At 39.6% G+C, this 18571-nt stretch overlaps 1 protein-coding gene across 3 annotated transcripts in view; it reads right to left on the minus strand.

Moving 5' to 3' along the window:
• The window catches only part of ATP8A2 (ATPase phospholipid transporting 8A2), a 340483-nt gene that overhangs the window by 271763 nt on the left and 50149 nt on the right, over positions 1–18571 (minus strand). For all 3 annotated transcript variants that reach the window (XM_086481834.1, XM_086481835.1, XM_086481836.1), the window contains 6 exons: positions 12227–12326; positions 11539–11637; positions 10631–10676; positions 6322–6362; positions 4330–4403; positions 1393–1462 (listed from right to left, as the gene is read on the minus strand). In XM_086481834.1, coding sequence (XP_086337960.1) covers positions 1393–1462; positions 4330–4403; positions 6322–6362; positions 10631–10676; positions 11539–11637; positions 12227–12326 — 430 coding nt within the window. The remainder of the gene's footprint in view (positions 1–1392; positions 1463–4329; positions 4404–6321; positions 6363–10630; positions 10677–11538; positions 11638–12226; positions 12327–18571) is intronic.

An 18571-nucleotide genomic window follows, 5' to 3' on the forward strand; every position in this document is an offset into this window, starting at 1 on the left:
GCAACCTAGGAAAATAGTGCTTTATTCTAATATCTAAGATACCAAGTGTAATTAAATGTGTGGAGGTTCTCTTGCATTTGTTGGGGGGTAGGGTTTGTTTTGGGGTGGTTTTTTTAATGGGCATTCAAGAACTCTTTCCTGCAAGGAAGATTCACTATGAGCACATATGATCCTGTTTACACAGGATTGGTCTAAATTCCTCTACACAAAAAGAGATATCACCTACATGATCCTCTGTAACCAAGAGGAAAGTCCCATCCACAAAGCACGAAGTTGCACACACGCAGGAGGAAGGAGACAAGCAGTATAAACAGTCCGGCCTTTTCTCTGAAAGTGTAGCTCTACCCATGTGTTACTGCCGCTAAATACAGTCACTCCTAAGTGTAGGCTCTCTTAGGTCACCACAGCCACTACGCTCTGATCCTATTCAAGGTTAATTATCAACCCATCACGCAACTGTAACCTAACGTATTGCTATTCCACCTCAGAGTGCACATACAATGTTCCATCGCTCTTCATTTGTCTATGAACAGCTCTGCTTGGTTAAAAGTGATCCATTTATTGTTTCTTTTGCCAGATTTTGACTGCAGCACTGCAAGCCAGAACAAGGTCTTCGAAGTCCCCGCAACATTTTTTTTTCGGTATTTTAAGTATGTGTCCTGAAGCAAATAAAATCTCACAGGAATTCAAGATCTGATCTATTGGGCTGATAGAGAACAGTAAAACCCATTTCTACAAAGGTAGTAAACAAGCAGCAAATGTATAGCTTTTTTAAAAACAACTAATATGCATTTCAAAATCCTAACCCAAATTAATTTTTTTGTAATGAAAGAAGGTAAAGATTCTGAACTATTTCCAAACACTATAATGAACAGTATTTCCTCAACAAAACCAGAGAGATCCAAATAAATTCTACTACTTCCACTACAAAGAAGGAACTAAACATAAAAAGTCCTTTTGCACATTCCACAGAGGCAGCAGCGGACAGAGTGGCACTTGTAACAGCAGAAACTGCAGCTCTCTTCACAAGCACAGCTTTTTGTGGGGTTTTTTTGTTTGTTTGGGGTTTTTTTTTGTTTTGTTTTGTTTTTTTTTTAATACAGCTCTACAGTTTCACTTACTGGACCTTCAGCAAAACACAGCCAAGGTCTGCTTGATTTGCCTTTGTGGGCTTATACTACTTCCTCCAGATTAGTTCCTTACACTTGCACAGGAAACATTATTGCTTGAGTTTGTCTGTTGGAAAGGAAGCCTACAGCCACCTGGAAAGATGTATGGTTTGGGTTTTTTTTTTGAAAAAGAGTACTTGTATTGCTGTCATGCAAGCTAGACTCTTTGTAGCTAATATTAAATACCTAAACTGAAAAAAGGGTGAAATTCAATTTGTTTTACCTGTCTTATCTTGAGATTCGTCTCCCCATCGAGATTAGCTGTTTCAATATAGCACATGGCTTGTGGTTCACTGTAAGGAACATAAGATTGTCAATATTAAAACTCAGTGCTTTTTGTATAATAGTTTTGCACTGAAATGGTCCACAATACACTTCAATGCACTGCCAAAGACAAAAATCTGTATGAGCTGTATATGACTACAGAAGAGCCAGCTGAAAGTATGCACTTCACAGAGAAGTCCGAGTATGAACACTCTCATACAACAAGCTACAGAGAAAGACAAGTCTAAATCAGAAGGTTAGTAAGAATTTAACAAGTCATGATAAACTTTGATGCCTGAAGTAGACTATTCCACACTGCAATCCATAAAACTGCTCCAGACTGCAAAAGCTATAGACAAAATACTAAGTATTGACAGCAGGAAAAGGGAACATGCTCTCTGCTGTTATGTCTGAACTCCATGCACAAAAGGTCTGGCTGCAAGATCACCCTGAAGTTACGGGACTCGTAGAATTACATCTGAAGTCACTGCTAATCAGCTTTTTTTCCCAGGAATCAGAAAAGGGTACAGCAAGATTGAAACTGAGGGCTGTGATCTGCATCTTCCAGAGATACTCCTGCCCTTATCAACAGATTCAAAAAACCCAAACCCCAAACACTTCCTCACAGAACTGAATTTTCCATTAGTCAAGCTCTTACCTACAGCTAACACAAAGGAGCTCTGCATACGTAGCACCTGTGATAAGAAAGGGCACTTCGATCATTGATCTTCTCCTGACATGCCCCTTAAGATTTAAAACCTCTGTATGGCACCACCAAAACTATTTTGCCCAACTGCCTTCTCAGGCTGCTAAGGAATCAGTTTCCCATCTGGACTCAAACAAGAGCGTGTCCAGCATATCACTTTTCATATTCTTGAGATGCTGCTATTTCTTTTCCAAAGTAACCAATTGCTTTAACAGCAAATGTACTTAAGCAGAAGAGTCAGTAATAAAGGCTCTTTAAGGACAAAAACCATTAAGAAACAGACAGATGCAGTTAAAACAATATAAGCAGCTAGATTTTTCTCTCTAAAGAATTTTTTCTTTAAAAAAAAAGGTCCAGAGTCTATTCTTTGTCTCCTTCTACACAGGCAACCTGAATCTGAACCCAGGAAAGACACCAAGTCCAGCTTGACTCCAGTTTTACTCCTGTCACAAACACCTTATCTACTATAACTGAAGTGGTTAACTCAGGAGGGAGACCTCTTAATTTCACAGAAATGTGGAAATGTTTCCATAAAAAGTTGTGTTTGGATTCAAATATTTTATTCTCTACATAAAATTCATTTGATGTCACCTTTCTTCTATAGGAAGGGCGGGGGGGAAGTCAAGATAAAAACAACTGTTTATTTCACCTCTGACAGTCAGCTCAGACACAGAAAGTAACACAGACAAGCAAGAGACCCCACCCCTTCAGAGCATGCAAAGCCTTCTGATGAACTGAGGACACTTAGTGTTGTCATTTAAAACAATCACAGGAATAATACCAGTTGTAAAGCAGAACTGCCATAGAAATTGTTATACATTTCAAGCAAAGCTTCTCCCAAATCAACATACTTCAGGTTAAATTCTCCAGTTATTACACGATTATCAGTGGCAGCAGGTTAGTAGAATAATGCAGAAAAAGCTGACTCATGCAAGTTAAAAAATAAATCAGAAGGTTTTTAGTGTAATACATTAGAGGAGAAGTTTTCAAGTAGAACCAATATTCTTCAATGCTGAAAGCACAAGTTATTGATGTCACTGTATAGCCTAACTGCTTAAGGTTGACAACTGCTTATTTAAAATTCAGGGTTTGTTTTTTAAAAAAAAGACAATATTGTATACCATGGAATGAAGATGCCTCTATCCTTATCATGCGACAGTTCAAAAAGACTGGGCTACCCCATACAGCTTTCAAATAAAGTGAAACCTCCCAGGAACAGCACAGACAAGGAGGATGGAGCAGAAAATGCACTAGCTTAGAAAACCAGTTCCCTTAGAAGTTGGGTCATCTGAGACAACTGTAACCTGGAGACTAGAGCAACCTGCAGTCTCCACTGAAAAGCATGTGGACAAAGAGCAAGGTGTCTTAAGAATTGGCTACTAGAAAAAAGTATGTTCAAGAACAGGAACTGGACTACTGTCTCTTGTTCAAGCCTCTGTGTAAGTGGATCGTTGTCTCTACTTGGCCTCAAGTTGTGCAACACAATATGCAGTCTAGACTAGCAGTCAAGTACCACTCAAATGGTTTTAAGAACTAACGACCAAGCTTTGTTTGCCAGTATAACTGTATAAAGAAGTTGTCCTACATTTCACAAACTAAAATGAGCAGGACTCAACAGTTTATGGTTGCTACCATGTTGGAGATGGGCTATACATGCACTGTATCAACAACAAGGAGTTGACTGAACAACAAGATGAAGCCCAAAAGCTATTTTGCAGGCTAGTTATTAGATGCCAGCTAGGCTACTCTTTCAGAATTACTGTTTGAACGAGAAATCTTTCCTGAGGGGCAGAAAAATATGTTGGAAACTCAGTGGACTTAACTGGAAGAAAACTTAAGCTTGCTTACTTAAATGAAGGAATCCTCAGAAGGCCATAGAGCAACTGACTGCTTGAAGTTTGTGTAACAGACCTTCAGTCTTCCAACAAACTCAGTGATACACTCCATGAATTACACATACACAGCACTATGAAGTCTTAAAGAAGCCTTCTTTAAGAACCTATCTATCTACAACGACACACAAATCATTCCCTACTACAGCACTGTTTTCACGTTGTTGAAATTTGGTTTTAGATGTGGAGAAGAATTAGTGCCATCTGATGTCTGCTTTTATTAATAGCAAATACAGAGTTTCAAGTCCTCTGCACCTCAGTTCATCAGACACATCATTTCCACACCCATTCAGGATACCTGGAAGATAGAATGATCATGTCTGCTGGAAGATGTTGCCCATTGGTGACCTTCACAATATCGCCTACCGCTACCTGTTGAGTCAGGGGCAGGAGTACAGTAGCATGGAAAAGAAAAACAAAACAGTTCGCTTGTCTGCAATGTTAGTTTTGTTACTTTATTTCACCCAGTCAAAAGGACAGCATCATGCACAAAACAGCTAGAGACAGTGCTTCTGAAAGTCAGAGTACTTTTCACTGCAAGTTTGGAAGCAAAGCCTTCCCTTTTCTGAAGGCAAGGTAAACAATTCTTTATAGAAAAAAATAGATGCATTCAACTGGAAAATGTGAACTTCTCAGGCTTATATTTAGCAAAACCAACTTTCTTCTGTAATCCTGCTATCATCCAAATTTCAGAGGTCTTTTCCTTTAGTGTTATTTCATGTACAGAAAGATTCTTCCCCCCTCAGGAAAAGAGTTATCTTTAAAACCCTACAGTCCTCAAGTATCTAGTTTCTCCTATTCCTTCTTCATATGACTGACTTACCCAGTCACCTCTACCATTTTCCCTTTGCCCTTTTTCTATACACTGCTTGTACTAGTCACTAGCACAGAGTATTGTCTCTACAGCTAGATAGCATCAACCAGTTCTTCCCTCACCTATAGCCACTCGAGATAGATAAAGTCCTGATTTCTGGAATACTGATGATATAAGAGTTTCTGGCACCTTTAATGGGAGCCACACACACACAGGACTTTCATTCTAGTTAGATCCAAGTAGCACTCTCAAAACAGTAAGCCAAGATTAGCTGCTAATTGTCAGGCTGCTTGCATCAATGCATTGCTGAGAGTCTGAAATGGGCTTAATATTTTTAACATATAAATTTCCAAAATTTTAAGTGTTCGAACAGCAGATTCATTGTCTTACTCCGATCCCACTGAACACAAATTCCCTACCAATTCCAGGACAAAAGAGATGAGAAGTCTGCCTTAAAGCAAACAAGGTGGCTAGTACAGAACTGTTATTCCCCAACAATAAATGTAAGGCTGGACAACATGCAAATGCAGACACAGGCCAATTCGAGAAGTGCTTAAGAGTATAAGAAAACCAGATTTCAGGCTCAGCTTTAAACATCTTTCAATTCCCCATCCTCACTACAAACAAGACATGGAACTGCATAAACAGGCATGAGCATTAGCCATGAGAGTCCTGGCAATCTTTAGTTTCTACTATAGCCCAATACTATGTAGCAGGATTGCTTTCAGGTCTCTTGAGGCAGGTCTCATTTCCCAGAGGTTTTAAAAGGGTGTATTTTTTCCTCATTTATTAGATAACAGGGCTGATTTCATCTTTAAAAATGCATTACAAGCCACAATTAGATCAATATATGCTGAGGGATTTTAGGAAGTTCTAGAAATAAAGCTTACCAGATCCTGGCACAGGGCTTCACAGAACATGGGTCGAAACTGCCTGAGGCAGCAGCAGGGCTTGTGCTGAGGGATTTTAGGAAGTTCTAGAAATAAAGCTTACCAGATCCTGGCACAGGGCTTCACAGAACATGGGTCCCAAGTGCCTGAGGCAGCAGCAGGGCTTGTGTTGCTTACTTTAGCAAACAGATTTCTAATTCGCCTCAAACCCCAAGAACTTCTTAGCACAGGTAGCAAAATAAATCTGTTACACTTTCAGGGGAGGTACAGCATTGCAGTGAAAGTTACTCTTCTAGATACAGACTAAAACCAAAATACCGTTTAAACCCTGGAGCATACTAACTGCCCAAGCAAAAACACAACAGTTCATCAGCATGACTAAAACTTAGTACTAGGTTTTAAAGAAGGGTAACTCAGTGCCTTGCTCAGGGCAGTTTTCAGTATTGCAACAGAAAGGTTCCCTCCCACCCCAAGTCACAGGGAGTTCTCCCACAGCATACGTTAATTCTAGACCTCCAAATTCATTTTGGCAAGAGTAATTCTTTAATACTTTCTCCCACTCCCTCCCATCCCCAGTTATATTTACCTCTTTCCACATAATGTTCTGCCACATCCCATTTCTTAGAACTGGAAAGAAAGTTTAAAGTTAAATTAGACTAAATAGCCAAGATTCAGACAAATTTCAGAACAACTATATCAACAGTAGCCACCATTGACCAGAACAGGAACCAAAACACAGATCAGAGAAGTACTTTCCAGAAGCTGGGACCACACTTTTGTCCCCAGCTGTAGGCATGCACATTCAAGAAAAAGGAAGAATCTGCCCTTAATGTTTATATCATATTTATCACCTGCTAGACAACAGTTGGTGGCCTGATTTCTTTTTGGCAGCCTTTCTTACTAACCTACAGATGGGCAGAGTTGTTACTTCTTAGGGAAATGACCTTCCTTGAAACAAAGGGCATTACTGCCCACTATCAATCAGTATCAGGAAGCATCTTTACTCTATGTATGACTTAACCACAGAGTTTTCACTTCTCACCTTTTCCTTGCATTTTACTTGTTATATTTTGACTCTGACACACCCAACTTCACTACGACGCCAATTGCCCTTACAAGGCTGAGGCTTAACCGTCAAGCAAGTTCTAAGTCCTAATGGAAAGCAAACATCTGTTTTGACAGAAGGAGAACCCTAAATGCTGAATTTCATGCTGAGACAAGAAAGAAAACAAGGTACTGAAACAGGCCGTGGCTTCTGTAGTGCTCAAGTCCTACACTGCTGTCTTAACACACTCATTGATCATCCATCTACTCTAGAACATGGTTTTCCACCCAGGTAGTTCCTCTAGATGCTTCTACATATAATTAATGCTACTCTAGCCTAAATAGTAAGGTAAAAAAATTATGCCCAGTCATTACTGAGTAACCAAATGCAGTGCAGGTATAAGCACAGCAGGTATACTTAAAACTCAAACCCTTCACTAGAAGTGGCTGCAGCCAGTTTTCAAAGATGTTCAAAAAGCATAGCATGCAGCAGACAAAAGTCAAAGAGGCCAGCCCCCTGCTTTGAATACAAACAATATTCTCCTCAGTTCCACCCAATTCACAGGCATAGCTCGTTTGAAAGCCATACTAAATTCGCAGAAGATGCTATTCTGCTGAATACAGCCCAACCATCCTACGCAGGTTAGGCCATTCCATAAACAGGAATGCAAGATTTGCCAGATTAGATCAAGCACAACAAACCCATCTCTTGATTCCTGTCCTCAGGCCACACACTCTGGAGCACTGAATCCTGAGATTTAACATTACAGTGGACGGATCACAGTGAAGAAAACTGTTTAAAAAAAAATGGTGGGCAGCAACACAAGCACTGCTAGTGATGCATCTAAACTGCTGAACTTCCCCCCACACAAGTATATACAAGTTTAGAGGATGAACAGGGTTTTTTTGCATCACTTCCTTGCCTCTTCTAAGCTGTGCTTGAATTGAGCTCTGCGTACTTCAGAATTCAGAAGTCCTGAGTCCAGAATTCTCAAGTGAAAAAGACACATAGCTGCAGCCTTGACTCAAAACCCACACCCTCAGAGAATTGCAACACAGCATCTCCTGTGCCTTGCTTTAAGCAGCTCCCTGTTCCACCAGCAAATTCTGGAGATGTTTTAGCAAACAGTTCACATTGTTGTATGTTTATATGCAATGAAGGTATTTTGTAGCTTCAAGTGCCATGAACTCAGTCTTGTAGATAATTTACTTAATTAAACAATTTAGGTTGTGCTTACTGAAGTCAATTTCATTATTAAAATTAATTGGTCAAGGAAATTACTGAAGCAACTTTAACTCATAGCCCCACAATCTAAAGAGAAAGCTTCCATTAGACGTGAAAGTTCAGAAACTTTGGGGTTGCAATTTTGCACTCTGCTTAACCCAGTTTTATAGGAGTACTCCAAAAGACAGAAAAGACTGTCTTTATAATATTTACAGGAGTGTAAGATTGATGAATTATTCATTGTCAAAAGGTATTTGGTTAAAATAACAAAGAACAAGTACCTAAAAAGACCGCTCCTTCTCAAAATCAGAGTTTCAATAGAAACCTCCTAAGACTTTCTAAGACTTAAAAACAGTGTATTGGATGTTTTAGATCTAAGACTTAATGCTGTCACTCACATCTAGGTGTGTATGTACGGCCATATGCTGTTCCTGAAGGGCAAGCATTTCCCATCAGTCTTGCACAGCAGTTTGCTAGCCCTGTGTCTACTATTAGAGGACACCCCACACAGCATTAAACGCTCATGGCTTATTCTGTAATTTGACAGTAAGAGGATCAATACCTCAGAACAGTTATTACTAAGCTCTCTACATTTATGTAATATGCTGCTCATGGGCTCCACTTGGGATTACATTTAGTCTGGTCCCTAGATTCAATGTCATCTCCACATACACCACATGAAGCCATCCAAGACATGAAATGTTGGCTCAGAGCCTAACACGCTCCAGCTCCTAACGGAGATGTACAGTGCTCACCTGGAGCAGAACTTTCAATTTAGCTTCCTCCAAAGGGAGTTTAATTCCTACATACCAAAGCCACTCTGCAAAGCAAATCAATGTTTTCAATCGTAAATTTAATCTAGGAAATGTGCTTTGAAGATACACTACTGCTCAAAAAACTGAACATGAAGGTAAGTTCAAAGCCTACATGCATGTTACTGAAGCAAGTGTCTTGTCACTGCAGGCAGTGAAGCTCAGAACATAGCCAAGCAGCCAGCATACATCTACTTTTGAGTGAGTTAAACTGCTCTCTATACTGATTGAACTAACTAGACCTCACTTGGCTATAAGAGGAATCCAAACGCACATACAAAACTTTAATTTAATTCATCTTAATCGCACCCTGAACATGAATTAGCTTTTCATTCTCATAATACAAGTTTCAAGAATGAGCCTCTTCAGCCTTCCTCTTAAGAAATATGAGAATACAGTTTTAAGTATCAATTTGAAAACTGTAGTCAAATGTAAAAAATAAAATTATTTTAGTGCAGGTTTTAAAAGCCAAGTTCCACTTCGCCCCATAGGAATACTTTGTGTTCTCTAAGGTTGCTTCTCCACAATTACTGTGATAAACTTGCCTTGAAGTGGTTTTTAGCGCATGTTCTCCAACTACAAATGAATTAGAACTGCCTACGTGACCTTTGAAAAAGCAGCCTTTGATATTACCTATAACAAGGCCTGTTGCGCTACAGCTAGTTAATCGCTGATTTCTCATGACTAATACATACAGCGTTCTTGTACTTGAAACATGTTTCCAGACTCTTAGAGAAATTACCTTGAAGAAGTGGTAAAGCAATGCTTTTTGACATTCATTAATACACAATCTCAATGATCAAATTAACTTCTCAAGCAGGAAGGAAAAACCAACTCACTGAAAATAGTCCTGCGAACACCATGCCCATTAACTCAAGCATGGAGCTAGCAGGTTGTTCAGTTCCTCATGTTCCCTTAAGTGTTACTCTAGCTTTTTGATACTTGAACTAAATGAATTTGGGAGGAAGGGGCTCTACTTAAATGTCAGGTCCCTGTGTTTTCTGTTTCACCTGCAGATCTCCATGGAGGAGTAGCAGAGGAGCTGTCAGCCCAGGAACATGGAGATCCATGACTGAAGCACAGACTGACCACAGGGCATCCATCAATGAACTCTGTATTTTCTGCACAGATTTTCAGTTATGGGAGATGAAGGAAAAAATTATGTCTTCAGGTATTCAGTGCCAAGTAGTGTCAATACCTTCAGGATATGTAGGCATTCAGAGGATATCAGTGTTCTCTTTCAATGACAATTCAGGAAAGCAAATCCACAAAACCCCAAGAGATCTTCCTACATTTCAAGGGCAGCAGCATTGATAAAAATGCCTTAAAAGCCCTTTGACACCAACTTTTAGTGTTTCAAGGGTTTGTTGGTTTTTTTGGGGGTTTTTTTTTTGGTGGTTTTTTTTTTTTTTTTTTTGGGAGGGTGGTGTTTCTTTGTGGGTTTTCACTCTGGGTGGTTTGGCACCTTTTTTTGCCTTTTTTTTTTAGGCTAGTCAGGATAGAGTTTGGCAGGGGAGAAAACTGCTTGTTTTCTTGGAGGAACTCAGAACTGTGTTACTTTGACCAGCCTTGAAATTACATGAACTTACTAATGCTAATAATCCCCCCCATGCCTCACCCTCAATTGTCATACTATCAGCAGTCTGAAACATCTGGTTAAGTCAAATCCTAACACAGCAGTAACTACCTAGTCCAAAAAGACATGCATTCCCCACCATCATGACTGTTTAAGCAATACAATTGTTCAAAAATAAGTGTTCTGGTATTCATTATTTGCACTTTAAATATTTAACTTGAAGACTGTTTAGTCTTACCTATTGTTTTCTTTTTATTTACCGCACTGTCTGCCTTATGCCTTTTCTGCAAGGAAACAAAAACATTTCATTACACCTCATTACAGATTGCAAAACCATTAGAGCTAGAAACATGACAAACAGCAAGATGACAAAAACGGGTCATTTTTGCCTTTATGTTTGGTTTTGTGGTTTTTGGTTGTTTTGGTTTGGTTTGTGTTGGTTGGGATTTTTTTTTTTTTAAAGCCACACAAGTCATTTAAATCAAAGTAGTTTGTAAAAACTTAATATAACTTTAAAGTGAGAGTCCCCATGTTGGACATCAGGCTCAAACCTGGATCAGCAGCAAAAAAAGCTAAGCCTCCAAAACTGGTTTTTGGAAGGAAAACAAATGGAACAACAAGAAATGGTATATTTAGATGACAGCTGCACTATACATTCTGTGTGCTGTTAGTTTAGACTGATTTCTAAATTATTTTATTCATCACAACTTTGCAAAGCAGAAAGACCTCTTTATTATAAACAGTATCCAAGCAACTTTGTGCAGATTTTCACCAAAACAGTTTGCTCTATGCTAAAGTTGCTCCCCCCACACATTTTCAAGACCAACTAGAAAGGCCACGCGTGTGTCAGGCCTCTACAGTACCTTTTTCACCAGGCCTTTCTAATAAAAGCCTAAATAAACAAGCTTGAAGAGGTAGAAGTGTCCTGACTTCTACTGTTTCCTTGTTCCCCATCTATAAAGAAAATGCTTAATTTACCTCAGTGTGCTACAGAAATTCTAGTCCAGTTCAGAGCTTTGAAAGTCAAAAGGATATTTTGCTGCTGTTCAGCAGGGACTCAGACTTCAGAGATGCATAGCTTTGTGCCGGTTTGTGGCTTTTTTGAAACGCTATGTTTACTACAGCCTTCCCCATAATCATACTCACATAGTCTTCTATGATTTCTTTGATGCCAGCAACTGTTAAAATAAATAGCAATGGCACCAAGGTGGTATATCTTCCTGTTGGAGAGACATCTGGAATTTGCTGTGAACAGAGGGAGAAGAGATACCCGTTTTATATTTGTATTTAAAATCAGTTTCTAGCAAATTTAGAACTCTATACAAAGCTCTCGGACAGGAGAACGCTAAGCTGTATGATTTGTGCCTGACTGACATCCAATTTCAGTAGGTAAACTAATCTAAGCTCTCAGTAGGTCTGAAGAAACTACTATCATAAAGTGAGAAGATAAAATTGTTGTACATGCCTTTTACTCTATTTCTCTTCTCCACAAGCAAAGCATTAAAATAATGTAATTCACCTGGAATTGTGATAACCTGAACTAAGCAGTCAGCATTTTCACAAGAATGCACACATGCTTTTTCCAGTATGGTCAATAGCTCCATGTTTTACAATACTACCTCTTGTTTTTACTTAAGAATAAAAGCAGCTGTATTTTACAAATTACACTGAAAAAAGTCTAAGTTGCCTTCTAATTTAAATTATTAAGTACATACCTCACTAATATTATTATTAAAATGTCTAAGAACCTCTTTGCAGTTAAGCATAACAACTGAAATAACTTCTCTACATTCCAATTTCATTTTATAATCAAGGCAAACCAATAAAACAATACCTGCAGTAAGGCAATGAAGAGGAAGAATGCATTTGCAGCTTTTCTTATCTGCTCATACAGGAATCGAGGTAGAAATGTCACCACACTGTACTTGGCCGTGCTGCAGATTAGAAGATTTTTATTTTAGCGCTTCATTGGAAGATCATATAGGGATTGTGACCAAAGAGTTTCATGAAGGCCTCTAAAAGCCACTGTTAGAAAGTGGTTCAAAGATCACACAGTAAAGACATATAGTATATGGAGGAAGTAAATTGCCTGTGTTATGAGTAAGAGCTGTACTGAACAAAAGAGATATCACACAGTCCCACTTAATCACTGGTACTTTTATTATTGGATTGACTGTCAGATAATTTACTACCTATCTAAACTTCAGCACCATGAACAGGCAATCTTCCACCTCAGTTCCAAGCACTTGATCAAGTGCTTACCCCCACATCAAAACATGGAATTTAAGCATTGGGCAAAAAAGAGTTGAATATGGGAGAAGTTAGAAATTCTGCATTGCCATTTTTGAAATGCCTCATTTCCCAGTTCCAGAACCATTCTACACTCAGTTATGAAGCATATTCCAAAACGATACATACTTTTTCAGATTAATCTTTCCTGGGTATTTTTCTTGAGTAATTATACTACTATTTCTACCTTAAACCCAAAGCACACTCCACTAGTCTCAATAATCTATGTATTTCTTGTCTTCCTCACATCAAACACATGATAGGCACGAATACAACTTCAGGAAAAAAGTGTCCAAGACAACAAGATGCTTTAACCATTCCATTTTTTTAATAAGTACAGTAAGCCACCTCCAAAGGTGGTAACTGTCAAGTTACCAAAAACAACCAAAGAGACATTAAGACCCTTGATCTTGCAAAGTCCTTGCTTTCTGAACACATTAGTTACAAGCCAGTCATCTACATGCCTTCTTGAGACAGTACGAGGAAACTCATCATACTGCAGAACTTGTCTGAGCTGTATGAGTGACTGAGTCCATCTAGTAGCATGTGGTGTTCCATTATATGAAGAAAAAAATATTCCTAGAGCAGAAAGAGCAACTCTGCCTCACTTTCCCCCACTGCATTAGCACAGCACCTTCCCCCACTGTTAACTACTGGGCATCATCCCATCAGTTGGAGTTGGAAGAACTTAGTGCTTGCAGCTGTAGTTCAGGTGTCTTCCCCCAGACACTGAGCTTAAGCTCTGCAAGAGCCAGACAACCTGTGACAGGAGTTCTGTTTGGTTTGGGTCATGATTTTGGTTGCCTGGGTTTTGGGGTGGGGGGGAATTCATTTGCTTGTTGTCTGTTTGGGGTTTTTGGTTTTTTCCAAGTTCCATATTTCCAAGGAACTGAGAACCACAAGATACTCCTTTCAAGAAAGAATAAAAATTGTTTCCTGAAGCATTAACTCCACCAACACAGGCAGATGCTGTTTTACTGAAGTTTCCTAGAAGTGTCAAGAGCACCCTTCCGTTAAGCCTGGTCCTCTATTCGAAATGCTTTTCTAGCTTTCTCCCACCAATAAGCCTTCCAGATCAACTGAAATCCATGGCATTACTATTCACAAATCACGAACGACTAGCATGATCAACTCCTTTATCTACATGATCTGCCTTTCACAGTTCACTGCTATGCATAAAACTCTTACTACAACCGTGATCCACAAGCAGTTAAGTTCAGTGCAGTTCTCTTATCTTCTTATGTTCAAGGTTAGAGACCTGCATCCTCCAAGACCACTTACTTGCTTTAACCATTTTCATCTCCCTCTCACCTTCCCCATCCCCAAGTCCAAGCCATCTAATGAGACGCTGCTGCATCTTCCAGAATCAAACAGTAACAAGCTACGACTTGGCATACTTTGTTACATGAAGTTCTATTTTGGACACCAGAGCAGAATCAGTGGGGCAAGTTAAACAAAAAACAATTAAAAACCAATTAAGATCCCATCTTATCACCTAGTTCCCTCCTCAAGTAGCTACAAACCCCTACTACATTTGATGCAGATCAGTAATTACTTTAACTGGATCTCTAAAAAGGCAACATGACATTTCTAGTACTATAACCTATAGACCTCCTATTGCTCCTACTGCTCAGCAAAATCATGTATTCAAATACTCAATGTGATACTTCACAGAAAACTCAGGTGGCAGATCATACCAACTAAGTGAACTGAATTAAAATACACATCCAGTTCTAAAAGCATGTAACATACTACATCGATTGTATAAATGAAGTTACTTCCTTGAAATGCTATTAATTTCTTCCAACTAAGTATTTTTCTTTTTTAAGCCATATTCTCTCAGTCTCATGTGTAACAACCTCCCTTTAACACAGAACAAAATTAAACACACACGCCTCAGAAGTACCATGTGACTTAAAAGATATGTGTTAATCAAGTTAACAGTTTAGACCTACAAGCAATACTAATTAGGAATCAAGCACTGGCAGATTTTTGTATCAAAGCAGTATTATCCAGAATCCTACATTGCTATGATTATATTAATGCAAGAATTTGATTGCAACCAAGCTGAAACATTTATCAACAACATTCTACCATTTACTAACTTTATAGCTAACTGGTCCAAACAATATTCTTACACTAATGACCATGTTAATGCCAACACAATAAGGCTCTTTTGAATGAGCTTTATACATACTTAGTCACTCCATGTATTTTGTTGCTTAACTAACATGACAGATGTCTACAGAAAACAGCTACAGTTCTAATTAGAGGGGCACATTCAGCTGTTACCCTGCAGACCAGGAACAGTAATCATGTGTATGCATAAAAAGCAGGTGCACATTATTATTCAACAAGAAAGCTTCTTATGAAAAGCTAACTAATACTCTAAGCTGGGCAAGAGTACTTGATTAATTTGGCTCTGAAAAAACAGCTCTCTAAAGGACAAATACAACACTTACAAATAAAAAAAAAGCTTTGTGCTCTCTCCAGATGCACTTAAATGACTCCAGGATAATCAAAGCTCAGAAAGAAGTTAAAACCTACAGGTGAACAGGTACAAAATTCAGGCAGCTCACTCACAGCACCATTTTGGACACTAAAATATCTGCAAAAGTTAGCCCTCTGACCAGCCCCAGAGACATCTTATCTTCAAAGAAGTGCTTGTTACCCAACTCCAACACCACCAAGTCTTCAGCTCACAGAACACACTGTGGCAGGGGGAGAAGAGGACTACATGCAACAGCTTTTAACTATGCAAACCTTGCTTAACTACACAAGTTTGATGTTTAAACAGGTACTCAAACATTAGAAGAGATGTCTCCTTTGTATTCACAACTTAATTCATGTAAGCCATGTTTCAAGTCACACCACGGTGCAAGTCCGGAGGAATACTACCAAACCCTGTAAATAAACGAGTTCGGATACGTATCAGTACAGTCAAGAGTCTGGCCCCACTGTTCCCAGGGCAGCACAGAGATTTCCCCGCCCCCTAAAGCAATCACTGTATAATTTGAAAAGAGTTATAGACTCACAGACTGTTAGGGTTGGAAGGGACCTCGAAAGATCATCTAGTCCAATCCCCCTGCCAGAGCAGGACCACCTAGAGTAGGTCACACAGGAACACATCCAGGCAGGTTCTGAAAGTCCCCAGAGAAGGAGACTCCACAACCTCTCTGGGCAGCCTGTTCCAGTGCTTTGTCACCCTCACAATGAAAAAGTTCTTCCTTATGTTAATGTGGAACATCCTGTGCTCCAGCTCGCATCCATTGCCCCTTGTCCTGTCACTGGTCATCGCCAAGTAGAGCCCAGCTCCATCCTCCTGACACTCACCCTTTCCATGTTTACAAACATGATGAGGTCTCCCCTCAGTCTCCTCTTCCCCAAGCTAAAGAGACCCAGCTCCCTCAGCCTTTCATCATAAGGGAGATGTTTCACCCCTTAACCATCTTCGTGGCTCTGCGCTGGACTCTTTCACGCAGTTCCCTGTCCTTTTTGTTAGTGTCATTCACCTACCTTAACTCACTATCATGCTACTGAAGTACCAAGGATTAGTTATTTCGATAACACTCAAATAAGAAGTGGCAAATAGTATACTGAGAAACTCAGTAGTAGCTTTCCAGTATAGTTCCTCCATTTATTAACATGGAATTTTCGCATGACATCTCCCATAATTGCCATTTTCCCCATTTCACCAAAACTTTTCATAAAGTCAAGTTTTATTCTATTGAATCATCCTCGAGGAGGCAAAAGCTGCCAATAATAGGGGCAGAGAGGTTACTTCCCTGAGAAGTGTAGGTGTGCTGGCAGTGTGCACCTGAAAACAGCTCTACACTTTCCCAGGCAGCCACCTAAACCACTTCCACCCCTTCCTCAAGAATTTAGATTTACATCTCTGAGATGAATTTCACCTTCAGGATAACCATGATAAAGAAAACAGGACCTCCTTGAGACACATGTGGTCTCATTTCCAGGGGTGATAATTACAACAAACTGTTCCTTCCCAGGCAGCATTCATACACAGCTATACATTCCACCATTCATGTACTTCAAATACTCTCAAATCAGAGAGCTGAAGAATGAGTATTGCTTGATATTAGTGCTTTTAACACACATCAATTCTCAGGAGCAATTACTAAGAAAGCCAGGCATTAAAGTGAATGTTAAGGACTTGAACTCTTCTCTCAAACAGGTTTTGTTTCTGTTAACACATACAAAAGATCAAATGCTCTTTAACAGAGAAGGGAGAAAGAAATAATAAAAAGCCAAGATCATATGCTTGAAGGGCTTAAATACTGTCTTCAGCGGAAAAGTGTGCGCATGCTAAGGTACTGCAAGCACGTGACACTGGCAAGACTGATATCAGCTTCAGAGGTGCTGCTGTAGCTCTCCAGTACAGAACCAGTACGAATACAAGCTACCTCCAGACAGTCACCATTGCTGCAGGAGGCACAGCAGCACGCTTTACATGTTTCAAGTGATATTGAACTACATTGACAAAAAAGCAACAGGTAACTACGCTGGGTACAGAGAAAGCTCATTCGTAATAACATCTCGCCAACAAACAGCACTGCCATGGACAATACTGGCTAGGTTGTTACCAATCACCTTGTCATGAACAAGGTTTTTAGCAGTTGCATGCATATGACAGTCAAAGATCATCTACCTCCTTGCACATATAGAAGATTGTGTACTTTGATCATGTAACTAGCTACAGAGACACAAAAATCAACTGTTCACAAATTCCCTAAAGAATACATCATGAAGGCTTATAAGGAGCAATTACTTATATGCCTATGCAATGATTATTGGTTGACCAGAAACTAGGTCCTAAACAGAGTTGGTCTATTATAGCAGGCAGCAATTTCCATCTGAACCAACACAGCCCCCAATTTAATCAAAAGGCCTCACTCCATCACATGAATCCTTGAGATGACAGTTCCTGCAGAGGAAGACTCTGGCCAGTAAGGGTTTCACTGCTCTGTACATGGCCTGTATGCTTCTGTCAGGTAAGAACAGGGCATGAGGTGCTTAAATACCCTAGGCAGTTTTGAGACAGACTCTGAGCTTGGTGTATAAAAGGAGCAAGACTTGATCTTGCACAGTAAAAAGTGCAAGACTCAAATTCTACAAGATATTATTGCTTAAAGCTTGCCAGAGCAAGGCAAAGAAACAAAAGCCATCACACTAGAGTATGTGTCACCCAGCTCGGGAGAAAACACTGTTAACAGTTCAAGTGTCTGTCTTCTGCTCCTGTCAATCTTCTCCTGCACACCCCTACAGTTTCTCTAATTGCAATGACATCTTACATATACAAGCTCATATACCATCAAGAGACAAAACAGGGCATAATTTTAACAGGACATTCTTATGTTCAGCCACCAAAGCATCAAACCCCGAAACATTTCTCAAAGCTGCAGCAATGCTGTAGAAGAGGGATAAATCTGTCGTCCTAATTCTCTACACAATGAAACTGACTGTGACTATTCAAGTGTATTAGAAGAATTGATCCATTTGAACTTTGGCAGAAAACACTTTTAGCAGCTTCAAATTGCAGTGCCCAGTAACTTGTGAAAACTCTTACCAGTGCAACAGTTTTCATCTCAAGGACCTTGCCACCTCCCCAGACACTTCCTAGTGCAAAGATTCCTTTGCTTATAGGATGGGCTGCCCCCAGAAGCAACTAAAGGTACCACTGCATGTTTGGAAGACTTGTTCTTCCCCTCCTTTGTAACAGGAGGAACTGATCACATCTTAGAATCTGAGACCTCTTTTCTCAAATGATATGATTTGGGGAGAAAGAGATGGTTTCATACAGGTTTAAAAGACTCAGGAAACATCAAGCCAGCACACTAACTCCCCTGCAGGTCAAGTTCCACCAGAACTTGGG

This window comes from Leptosomus discolor, chromosome 1 (assembly GCF_034619465.1).
Source record: "Leptosomus discolor isolate bLepDis1 chromosome 1, bLepDis1.hap2, whole genome shotgun sequence".
In the NCBI taxonomy this organism is placed as follows: Eukaryota; Metazoa; Chordata; class Aves; order Leptosomiformes; family Leptosomidae; genus Leptosomus; species Leptosomus discolor.